At 43.4% G+C, this 12,834-nt stretch overlaps 1 protein-coding gene across 1 annotated transcript in view; it reads left to right on the top strand.

Annotated features, from left to right (window-relative positions):
* Positions 1 to 710: 710 nt before the first annotated feature.
* The window catches only part of ACTN2 (actinin alpha 2), a 64,715-nt gene continuing 52,591 nt past the window's right edge, over positions 711 to 12,834 (top strand). The window contains exon 1 of the mRNA XM_075267393.1: positions 711 to 1,025. Within this exon, the coding sequence (XP_075123494.1) occupies positions 900 to 1,025 (126 nt within the window). The 5' untranslated portion in view covers positions 711 to 899. The remainder of the gene's footprint in view (positions 1,026 to 12,834) is intronic.

Below are 12,834 nucleotides of genomic sequence, written 5' to 3'. Positions count from 1 at the left end.
CCTAAGCTGTGGCACTGTGTATGAAATAAAGGAGCCTTGCTTCGAATGGGCCTGTCGTGCAGTACCAGACACAGCCCATGCACAAAGGTGGTGCCGTTTTTGAAGAAGTTATGCTTTTCCAATATCTTACTACACCTTTATTGTTTTCATTGCAGGACCACAGATAAGAAGCTTTATGATGTAACCGGATCCTGATGCCCATGTTTGCCTTTGAATGTCACTGTTGAATGGCAGGTAATACAACAGGGAAAAGTGCAGAGAGCGCTCCTACTGTACATCATTTCAGGAATGGGGGGGAGGGGGTCAGCTAGATAACAATGTAATTTATTTTTACCATTCAGTCTCCTAGATAATATGACTGTAATTCACGTCACATTGAAAATGTCCTGCAGTAAATGAATAAGTAACATAGCAGTTGCAGGAAAGCCTCTCAGCACCGTGCTTCTATAAATACCACTGGCAGCGTGAAATAATATGGATTAAGGTGATCTGATATTGTACTGTAAGACAGGGTTAAGTTATTACAGTTGGCACTCAGGAGCCAGCGAGTGATTATCGTGACTCTGGAACGCTTCCATTGTGCGAGCGGTGAATTGTTCTCAGATATTACAGTGATAAATGCAGGTTCCAAAATAGCCTGCAGTAGGAGTGCTGTCATATCTGGCATTATTGAGAGGCCTGTCACGTGATCTCGGGGGATAATAGACAGCTGCCTGGCCAGGGCTTCATTGGGATAGCAGGCACAGGGGTGTCCGGGACAGAGGCTGATGAGGCTGAGCTCAGCGTGAAGGGTAACAGAGGTCATCATTCTAACTCCAGCAGCATCACAGCTTCATCTATCAACAAAGCTGCCGCCCGACAAGAAGCACTACACATTGTAAAGTTTATTTACCAGGAGTATGACCCAAGTGATGACCAACGACATGTACAACTATAGCTACGAAGAGCACGAGTACATGAACCAAGAAGATGAATGGGACCGAGACATGCTCTTAGACCCAGCATGGGAAAAGCAACAACGAAAGGTCAGCCTATAGAGTGCCCACGTGTACCCAACATGACTTGTTTCCTGATGTTTATGAATACACATTATATTCACAATGTTATCTAGTTGTAAGCGTATTTGTTAACTTTACAAATTCCAGTGGTTACCGTAGTTGTCCCTTTAAAGGGTCGCTCTCACGTCTTTTATGACTCCCATGCAGCTGCCTGGAATGGTTGGGATTATGGAAATAGCAGGTTGTTCCATAACTTTCACAAAAGTACATAGGAGTGTTGTAAAAAGTGCAGCGCAGTGAGCTATGCTGTTTCCGTAACTCCTGCGCTACACTGTTTCCATAAGAGTTCTACAGGAAATATACAGAAACAGCATAGGACTAAAGCCAAATGTGGCAAATTGCAGATAAAAAAAAACATTGCAAAGAAAGCATTCACTTTATTGAGACTGTAAAACACGGCATTTTCTCTGCTTGGTTTCTACAACGGCCAAAACTGCTGCATTTCTACAACACGTGAGTTCAGTAGAAGACAGCATCCTCAGGCAGTCACAGAGGCAGATATTACAGTCTCAGACCTGAAAGGTTGAAATAGGAATACCCCTTAAAGAACAGCAAGGATGGAAGATATCAAATTGTTAAAATGGAACTTTCCATACTGAAAATTCAGTTCTATCTGTGGGCATCAGGTGATTGAGCAGGCGGATCTGAGCAGATCGATATATAAATGTGTGGGAAAAGATTCAGTATATTCTGTTATTCATTTAAAACCTCATTTTGAGCTTAGGAGTCCAGTGGGCGGTGCTAGTCAGTGTTTGCTATCTTTATACATGCTACTACAGGGAAGATTGATACATTATATTGGAATTTCTGTAACAGATCTGTGACAGATTTGCTTTGATATTATAAGCATGCCCACTATATACACATAAAATAACTAGGGGATGTGATGTCCCAGTTGAAGTAGAACAAAAAGAACCTTGCAAATAGTCTACACCAGTGCCTGAAATTGTGAGGTGCAGATCCTTGTCAGTGTCAGATTCAGTACAAAGCAGGGGATCTAAAGTAGAAACTTTACTGATAATGGCAGCCTTGCACTATCAGTGCAGTCTCTATGGCTAGAAAGGCTGAAGGACCTGTGGTGACAACATCACCAAAAATCCACAGGTCCTTCGTCCAGGAGTGGTTTCACCAGAATCTGCAGATCGGTGTATGGAAGTTCTTCTTTTATCTCTCCTCTCAGTTTTAGGGATGACATTGACAGTGTGAGGGTGTGGGTTTGGGGAATCAATTGCTGTAAAGTTGGAAGGTTATATTTGAGGGAATTCTATGGCCAATGGGCTAGAGTTGGGAAAGTGTGAGTGCCATGATGAGAGGAGAAGATTGGGGGCAATGGTGTTACCAGTGATGCTGTAAGGATCTGCTCAGGTAATTTGTCCTCCATAGTAGGATTAGTTTGGCACCTTCAGAGAGGTTTTTTTTTTATGTGCACTGTGGTGTTTGGTGTTGATTTGGCTATTATTTGTGCTCTGGTTTGGTATTTGGTTGCCACTGGTGAGGGTATTAGGTGTACAGCACAGTGGCGTTGGTTTGGCACCCCATGGCAGTATTTATTTGCTGGTAAGGCCTTGGCATCACAACAGATTGACTGGTGAGGCCTGTGTCAAAAAAGTTTGAGAAGTCCTGGTCTAGACAAAGATTTGCACAGTAGATTTGTCTTTTCTTAGATAGGCCTGTGTATATTTGAGCGGCCACATCACTGAGATATATTCATCTATGACATGGTCTGTTCCAAGATATCAGTTTACACAGTTTAGTTAGAAGGTAAACTAAATCCCGGGTTATTTTAAGATCTCACATCTGTTTTATAGGATCACGTTATATTATATTATTATTATGGTTTTATTGTCAGACTTTATATAAAAATAATCTGAATTGCCTCTAGCTTTTGTACTGTGTAGGTATTGATATACCCGCTCTTTAGGGAAGGGTGAATGTATCGGTGTCATCTGGACCCAAATATGTCTGGCCTGCTGAAGTAGCTAAAAATATATTCTTTAGGTGGTTTGGAAGAAGGTTTTGGAGTGAATGGGAAGAGTTCGTTCGCCCAAAAGCTTTGTGTCATAGTCAGAGTGGTAAACTGCTACAAAAATGACCTGATCCGTGCATCGCAAAGCTTTGTCTCACCAATGGTGGCGCTACTGAGAAACCCGCATGGGCTCAATACTCAATATAAAGAAACATTTCCTGAAATTAGAGTGTTTTATTCCATCTCTCACTTTCATTTACAATAAAGGAGTTGACTACTCCAATCCAAAAGGGACATGTTTCCTCCATTGGAAAGCATTGCATCTGCCATCTGCGCATGCGCACGCAGTGCCTGGTTGATGGGAATTAAGCACTGGTATGGATTTATGAGAGACTACTATGCTGTAAACCAGTAATTATAGAACCACAGAAATATCATAGGCTTCAAGTTCATGTTTTGACAGACAGGAATGTCACCCAATGGATCCAAAAGAATATAATGGAAAACTCTTGGTTTGTGTCAGACCAGCTAGACCTGTGACAGATCCTCCTAACCAAGCCTCCAATACAAATGTGAACACATTCTAAGGGTGCATTCGCACAGAGGAAAGTAGCGCTGAATTTGGTGTGGAATCGGTGTCAGATTCAGCGTTGAAAAAAAGCCTCTCTTTGACTTCAATGGGTTCCTTTTTCTGCTAGGTCGATTTGGAACACTAAACCCCTAGGCTTCCTTAAGGTGGTTTAGTGTCCCAAATCGACCTGACAGGTTCCCTCTAAAGATGGCCGGTCACCTCTCCTGACATGTCTGTTTCAGTGAATAATTATATTCCGCATAATATAACAATTCTAGAGCTTTTCTTGCAACCCTATGTAAATTGCCAACTGGGTGTTACTAGGTAGGGGTGTGAACCTGCACACTTGAGTTCACACGGTGTAACGTGCCGCGTGATGTGGCACGTGTACGCCGCGGGACCCTTTGCGTGCCGTACACGCTCCCATTGATTTCAATGGGAGCGGGGATCGTATGCGCCGCGCTAGTTTGCGGCCGTGAATAAATGCACGGCCGCAAACTAGCGCGGCACATACGATCCCCGCTCCCATTGAAATCAATGGGAGCGTGTACGGCACGCAAAGGGTCCCGCGGCGTACACGTGCCACGTTACACCGTGTGAACTCCCAGTGCCAGATCAGATTTTTTCTTTTTTATTGTAAATTGTGAGCCCCATATAGGGATCACAATGTACATTTTTCCCCATCAGTATGTCTTTGGAGTATGGGAGGAAATTCATGCAAACACGGGGAGAACATACAAACTCCTTGCAGGTGTTGTCTCTGGCAGGATTCAAACCCAGGACTCCAGAGCTGCAAGGCTGCAATGCTAACCACCGAGCCACCGTGTTGCCCTCCAGATCAGTTCTGTCAGTGTCAGACCGTGTAGGGAACGGGAATATTTCCAGGCCATATTGCAGAGCAGCAATACACAATAGAGTTATGAGGAAAGAAGTTCCAGGATTATTTATTTGGAAATGCAGCATACCATAAAACACAGTGTTTTCGCAACATGGGGCCCCGGGCTAAAAGGGGTTTTCCAGGATTTATTAGATTAGTGGAAGTCTGACACAGAATTCCTGTGAATCAGCTGTTTAAAGTGTCACATGGCCTGATCGCATCTTAGTCCTATTCAAGAGAATGGGCTGAGATGTGATACCAAGCTCAGCCTCTGTCCCAATCTACACCAATGTGCTTAGTAAGTGGTGAAGAGTACACAGTGCTCAACCGAATCCTATGACTTCTTCAGCTGATCAGCAGGAGTCCAGGGTGTTGGACCCGACATTCTTCATCTATCCTAATGATAGGTCATCAATTATTAAACCTGGAAAAACCCTTCAGCCTAAGGCCCCATGTAGCAAGCTGCTGCATTTTTGCAACCTGTGACCCCGGCCTTAAGACTAAGGCTCCACATAGCACACCTCAGCTAAAAAACTCTGAGGAAAAAAACTCATTGAATTTTTTTGTTTGAGTTTGCTGTGTTTTTCTCCCCACCTTAAATCCATAGGGAAAATTCCTTATGCTGCATTATCCCACTGCCCTTTTTTTACCCCATAGTGTATGGATGAGATTAACCAAAATCTTACTCACTTTGCTGGTGCTAGAAAACACAACATTTCGCCTAAAACATCAGATGAAGGTGACAGGTCTCGTCAAGGATTTTTTTTTTTTTTACTCCTAGAAATAATGTTAGATTGACAATATGGATTAGGACGGTCACTATATATAGGAATGGATTTCTAAAGCAATGTGTATGTTAGAAATGGATTCTGCTGGCACTCCCCATTTATCACATTGAAGAGCTGGAGCGGTCAGCCTTTCCTGGCAGGCTGCAGACATGTGTGTCCTATGAGACAATCTTTTGGAAGTGGAGGGACATAAGACTGCCTTTGCAGCTATTGTGGGCAGCAGACTCTAGACTGTTGCCATTCAGCTGATATGCATGGTATGAAATCTGTCAACAGATGCTACTAGCAAATGATGAAGTCTGCGGGATTACAATGGATGAGATTACTAAATATAACTTCAGTTTGTACGGTCTGCACTAATCCAGCCATCTTTCTATCAAATTCTTTGTTTAGGAATATCAGATGTTATCTACTGTATCACACTAGTAACTAGAATGAGTCTTTATAACAATAGATATGTTCTGTAATACATATACATTGGCCCCTGAAGTTAGTAATACATATACATTGGTCTCTGAAATTAGTAATACATATACATTGGTCCCTGAAGTTAGTAATACATATACATTGGTCCCTGAAGTTAGTAATACATATACATTGATCCCTGAAGTTAGTAATACATATACATTGGTCCCTGAAGTTAGTAATACATATACATTGGTCCCTGAAGTTAGTAATACACATACATTGGTCCCTGAAGTTAGTAATACACATACATTGGTCCCTGAAGTTAGTAATACATATACATTGATCCCTGAAGTTAGTAATACATATACATTGGTCCCTGAAATTAGTAATACACATACATTGGTCCCTGAAATTAGTAATACATATACATTGATCCCTGAAGTTACAATTGACTATTGTAAATTGAAGCCATTGTAACCTGAGACCATAATTTTATAGAAAGCTAGTAATTGGTTCTGAAGACCCCAAAATGTAATAAAACATGAGAATATAACTGATATAGCAAATCCTTAGCTGCTGGAAGCTGTAAATCACTTTCTATGATGGTCATAGGGTTCCAAAAAATATGCAGAATACACCTGAAAAATAGCATGAAGCCCCTCTCATCTGGTGTACATAGGAGCAGATTATCCTGGTACAGGTACAGAGAACAGAACACGCAGTACAGCAATATAATGTAGAGAGGCGCTACTAGTACAATCAGTACAGAAAAGACCACTGTATACTGTACACTGTATACTTATTGTATCCTGAAGCCACTGGAACTTGAGAGACCATTATATTAGAAATCCCTGAGATATCAAAAGAGCAGATCCGGCAGCAACTAGAGGCTTTTCATTTCATGTAGAGCAGGTTCTCAGGATACGTTTATCATTAGGCTTATTATTAAAGGGATTCTATCATTAAAACACTTTGTTTTTTTCGTAAACACGTCAGAATAGCCTTAAGAAAGCCTATTCTTCTCCTACCTTTAGAAGTTGTCTCCGGCCCGCCATTCGGTTAAAATCCCGTTTTTTGGCGGTATGCAAATGAGTTCTCTCAGAGCCCTGGGACGGGCCTCAGCACTCAAACAGCACTGGGGGCGTCACCAATGCTGTGAGAGAACTCTCTCCAGCGACGCTTCCATCTTTTTCAGCAACTGCCACTTCACTCTTCTTCTTCCGGCTGGGGTCACACTTTGATGTCTGCGCAGTCGGCTCTGCCATCGGGCCTCACGCACAGCAGACTGCAAATGCTGGTGGCCATTTTTATGTGGCAGTACGCTCCTGTAGTTCAACAGAATACAGAGCGTACTGCGCATGCTCGTGTAAGCGGCCACAAAAAAAATGGCCACCAGCATTTGCAGTCGGCTCTGCGTGAGGCCCGATGGCAGAGCTGACTGCGCAGGTGTTGAAGTGTGACCCCAGCCGGAAAAAGAAGAGTGAAGAGGCGGTTGCTGAAGAAGAAAACTCATTTGCATACTGACTAAAACCGGAATTTTAACCAAACAGCGGGCCGGAGATGACATCTAAATGTAGGAGTAGAATAGGCTTTCTTAAGGCTATTCCAACGTGTTAACGAGAAAAAAAAAGTGTTTTAATGATAGAATCCATTTAAGAATACGGCTAAGGGCTCATTCACATCTGTGCCCGGTCTCCGTTCTGCAGGTTTCCGTTTCCTGCACAGAACAGAGGCAGGAGACGGAAACCTGCAGGACTCTTTAATACCCGTTCATTTGAATGGGTTTGAAAGATGTCCGGCCGTGAGCGGCGGTGAGCGTTTTATGCTCTCCGCTGCAAAACTGTTTTTTTAAAATCGGACACAAAGTCAGACACGCAGTACTCTGTGTCCGGTTTTAAAAAAACGGTTCCACGGCGGAGAGCATAGAACGCTCACCGCCGCTCACAGCTGGACCTGGTCTGACAGCTTTCCGTCTTCTGCATGCAGAAGATGGAAAGCTGAGAACGGAGACCCGAACGCTAGTGTGAACCTAGCGTTAGGCCCCATCTGACGTCCCACAGCAAAAAAACTCATTCTGCTCAAAACCATTCTGGCAATGTATTGCAGTTTTCCCTGCAGTGCTTTTCACAGAAAGTCCACAGTGGTTTCCTCTGTGGACTTTCTACTTCCGTTATAACTGTAGGGAAACCGCCGGCGTTTCTGTAGGTATAACTGACATTCTGCAATTTCCTAAACTGCAATGGTTTTGGAAATCGCTGTGTTTGTGGCGTGCATATTTTTCTGCAATGTGTGGATGGGATTCCACTTTGCAATGATTGTAAAACTGCACGTTTCTGTCATGGCCAAACCGCAGAGGTTCTACCACATGGGGCCCCGGTCTAAAAGTGCTTTTCAATGTTATGTTTATGTCCTATGTCCATGGTTACAGTATTAAGCACTTTGGTTACATGCAGTAGTGCTCATTTTATTGTTTATGTTTTTTGTTTTTTTTTAATATTTACACAAAATTGAAAGAGTTTAAATAAATTTTAAAAAGTCAAAAGTTTACACAGACTTTATCATTTTATGGTTTTTCCAGTTGTTTTTTTTTTTTTAGATACATTTTTCACCTTGCTGATGGAATGGAATATCGAATCAAGTGGTAAACAGAAAGTGTTGGGCTCTTACTTGTCTGGGCTTATCTAGGCTCCCTTTGTAGAATCCGCCACAGGTCATTCATCATGTCCAATATCTCATGCCCGATAAAGGGTACGTCTAAGCCAAAATGTCAGACATAGCATGTCAGACATAGCACATATATAAAGGAATAAATGGTGGTAATCTGAGATAAACATATCAGCTTCACTTAGTAAATCGTAGTCACATATTAGCAGACGTTGCATTTCTAACACTCCACGCTGTGTGGTTTTTCACTTAGTAAAGATGGTCTATGGATGATTTGAGACATAACTATCAACAAAATTACATTTAGCCGACTTTGTATTGGTGCGCTGTTCCATAATTTCTCCTACTGGGTTCTGTTTGGACTGTGGTCAGTCCCGTTGTTCATGATACCTTTGAGAGTGCTTGCATGGTTCCCACTATTTGTCATGAAGGCCAGTCAATCTGAAAAGTTTTAAGAACTATGAAGGTGTTGAGATGTGTTCAAGTAGCAGACACATCTCAACATCAATTGTTCAGAGGAGATTGTGAGTAGTGGAACTTTATGGTCGAATTGCTAAAAAGAACCACTACTGAGAAACAAGAAGAAGAGAATTGCTTGGGCCAAGAAACACAATAAATGGACAATAGACTGGTGGAAATATGGTTTTATTTTTTACCAAAGTTTGAGATTTTTGGCTCTGACCATCATGTCTTTGTGATATGCAAAAAAAAGGTGAATAAATGTGTGGTTTCCACTTTGAAGCATGGAGGAGGAAGAGGTCTGGTGGAATGAAGGGGGCTTTTCTAGTGACTAAGTTCAAGGCACACCTAACCAGCATGGCTACCACCAGGGGCGTAACTACCGTGGTAGCAGCAGTAGCAGCTGCCACAGGGCCTGGGCCATTAGGGGGCCCGGTGACAGCCGCTACCGCTGCGGTTTTTTTTTTTTTTTTTTTTTTTTAAAAGTCCGTTACGGGCCCTATTCACTTGCCGATCCTGGCTGGGCCGGGATCGGCAAGTGACACCGCGGGGCCCACAGAGGCTATCATTATACTCGGGGGTCTTTGCAGACCCCCGAGTATAATAATCGGCGCATCGGGAGGGGTAAGGTAACATAAAAAACAGTGTTACTTACCTCTCCACGATCCTGCCAGGCCTCCGTCATTCGTGTCTGACGTCTCTGACGTCACATGACCCAGGCCAGCTTCCCGGGTCATGTGACGTCTGACGTCATTAAAGCTGGACAAGAGCGGACAGGACAGCCGACAGGAACAGGTAAGCAACTGTCTCTGTTCTTTTAATGGTTTTAATCCCCCGGGTCTCCGATTATTATACTCTGGGGTCTTTTCAGACCCCAGAGTATAATAAATGTTTATAGGTGTCCACAGTGGGACATATGGGGACACTATGGGGGATAATACTGTGTGTGCAGGGGCACTATAGGGGTTAATACTGTGTGTGCATTGGACACTATAGGGGTTAATAATACTGTGTGTGCAGGGGACACTATAGGGGTTAATACTGTGTGCATTGGACACTATAGGGGTTAATACTGTGTGTGCATTGGATACTATAGGGGTTAATACTGTGTGTGCATTGGATACTATAGGGGTTAATACTGTGTGTGCAGGGGACACTATAGGGGTTAATACTGTGTGTGCAGGGGACACTATAGGGGTTAATACTGTGTGTGCAGGGGACACTATAGGGGTTAATACTGTGTGTGCAGGGGACACTATAGGGGTTAATACTGTGTGTGCAGGGGACACTATAGGGGTTAATACTGTGTGTGCAGGGGACACTATAGGGGTTAATACTGTGTGTGCAGGGGACACTATAGGGGTTAATACTGTGTGTGCAGGGGACACTATAGGGGTTAATACTGTGTGTGCAGGGGACACTATAGGGGTTAATACTGTGTGCATTGGACACTATAGGGGTTAATACTGTGTGTGCAGGGGACACTATTGGGGATAATACTGTGTGCAGGGCTTACTAAGGGACATAATAGAGTGCGGAGGAGGGGGTCAGTCGAGGTCTTCGGCATCGGTTTGGGGAGGGGGGCCCCATGTCAAAAGTTCGCCACGGGGCCCCGCCATTCCTAGTTACGCCACTGGCTACCACACCATTCTGCAGTAACATTCTGTTTTTGCGCTTAGTGGGACCATCAATGACCCCAAACATACCTTCAGTCCATGTAAGGATTGAATGTATATATGATGAATAAGAATAGAAATGAGCGATTACTATTCGAAACTCTAGTTTCGAATACCTCGCTCCCATAGGAATGAATGGGAGCGGGCGAACTGCAAGGGGTTAAGCGACGGAGAGTGCTTCATCAGATGATGTGTCCTTCCACATCACTTGACCTAAACCTGTAGAGTGAAGGAAAAACAGCCAACATGTGCTCAGCAACTGTAGGAACTCCTTGGAAACTTTTCCAGATGACTACCTTATAAAGCTGATTGAGAGAATGTACAAAACTGTTATCAAATCAAAAGGGGTGTTAGGATTCAAAGTGTGTATTCTCCACGCTACAACAGTTGCTTTAAGGTAGCCATGCCGACATGTGCAGCTTTCACAAACTCTAATCAGATATCTGAGATGCTGAACCACTCAGTAACTGAGGAGGGATATTTAAAGTCTGTTCACAGCTTCCCATGTGCCTGCTATTAGTTAATTGTGACTAGTTTAGCTCCTGTGCTCTGAATGCATCTGTGGTTTGCTGTATTTCTAACCTTGGCTTGTTTACTGGATATTCACTTGTTTAAAGATTTTGGCTTTGACTGTTAACGCTCGGATTAATCTCAGCTTGGATAAATTTATTTGATTCATCTCTCCTGGTTTGACCTATCTTGTGAGCTTTTTGCTGTAGTTCCTGGTTTGATTTTCAGTTTGCAGTATGTCTATTTCTTTCAATAGCTTCTGGGGTCATAACCTAAGACCTGTTCCTGTCAGGTCCATCGGGCCTCGCAGTGGGCTCTGGTGAAGACATGTGGACAACCTTAATCTTCCAGAGCAGTGTGAGATTTAGGTAGCGTGTTCTACTACTGTTAGCTGCCAGTTTCTGCATTTTTGAATAAATGGTAATTTCATAACAAGGGGGCTAGTTTGAAGAATCTAAAATATTCTGGTTTGTTTAAGACTTATTGTTTACTACTTAAGGCTAAGGCTCCATGTTGCAGTAAAGCTGCTCATTTTGTTGCAGATTTTGCTGCGTTTTTTTTGAGTCAAAGCTGCAAATGGATTGGGCAGAAGGTAGAAGTATACTTTGCTTCCTAGATATTTCCCATAACTTCTATAGCAACTTACCGGCAGCAGCGGGGTGAGATCCGGGGCCAATTTCATGTTGGCATGACAGGAGCCTATTGAAGGTTCTTTGGCTTGTCTGCCATTTACTTCAATAGCAGGCTGCTCCAAGTGTCAATATTTTGCAAGTGCATTGCATTAGTAATCAGACCCCTTGGTGTTCAAGACCCCTAGGGGGTCTTAAAGACAGGGAAAAAAAAAAAAATTAAATGACCTCCCCTCCCTTTCCCTAGAACACAAATTTTATTTTATTTTTTGCAAAGTTTTAGATCTTTGTTAAAGGGTTAAAATGTAAATAAAAGTATATAAATTTGGTATGCCAGGAATTGTACCGAAATACAGAATAAGATAAGATAATCCTTTAATAGTCCCACAGTGGGGAAATTTCAGTATGTTACAGCAGCATAGTAATACAGATACAGGATAATACACAGTAATATATTACAGACGTAGACACACATATGCTGAGAAGAGAAGATATACTAGGAGTCCATAGCAGCTAAGGAAGGGAAGAAAGAAGGAAGACTTCATAATCATTAGTTCTCTGTGCGGAGTGTCTTCGCTTGGTCTGATGTAGATTATACAGCCTGATCGCGGCTGGAAGGAAGGACTTGCGATAGCTCCTTCTCACACTTGGGGTGAAGCAGACGGTCACTTACAGAGCTGCCGAGTCCCATCAGGGTCCCATACATGGGGTGGGAGTTGTTCCCCCGCATGGAGGTCACCACGGACAGTATCCTTCTGTCACCCACCACCTGTACTGGGTCCAAGGGGCTCCCCAGGACAGAGCTGGCCCTCCTGATCAGCCTGTCAAGTCTATTTCTGTCCCTGGTTGATATACTGCTTCCCCAGCAGGCCACACCAAAAAAGATGGCAGAAGCAACCACAGAGTTGAAAAAGGCCCTAAGAAGTGGCCCCTGGACTCCGAAGGCCCTCAGCCTCCTGAGCAGGTAGAGTCTGCTGTGGCCCTTTCTGTACAGCGCCTCCAGGTGATCAGCCCAGTCTAGTTTATTATTGAGGAGCACACTCAGATACTTATAGGTCCTGACTATCTCAATACATGTCCTTTGGATCTCCACCGGGGTCGGAGCACCTCTCCGTTTACAAAAGTCCACCACCATCTCCTTGGTCTTCCCAGCATTAATCCTGAGCTGGTTCCGTTGGCACCATTCAACAAAATCCCGGTTTAAGTCTCTGTATTCCCTATCGTCGCC

The sequence above is a fragment of the Leptodactylus fuscus genome, chromosome 3 (assembly GCF_031893055.1).
Source record: "Leptodactylus fuscus isolate aLepFus1 chromosome 3, aLepFus1.hap2, whole genome shotgun sequence".
In the NCBI taxonomy this organism is placed as follows: domain Eukaryota; kingdom Metazoa; phylum Chordata; class Amphibia; order Anura; family Leptodactylidae; genus Leptodactylus; species Leptodactylus fuscus.
Note: the sequence above shows the minus strand (reverse complement) of the source record. Positions and strands in the feature narration are given on the sequence as shown.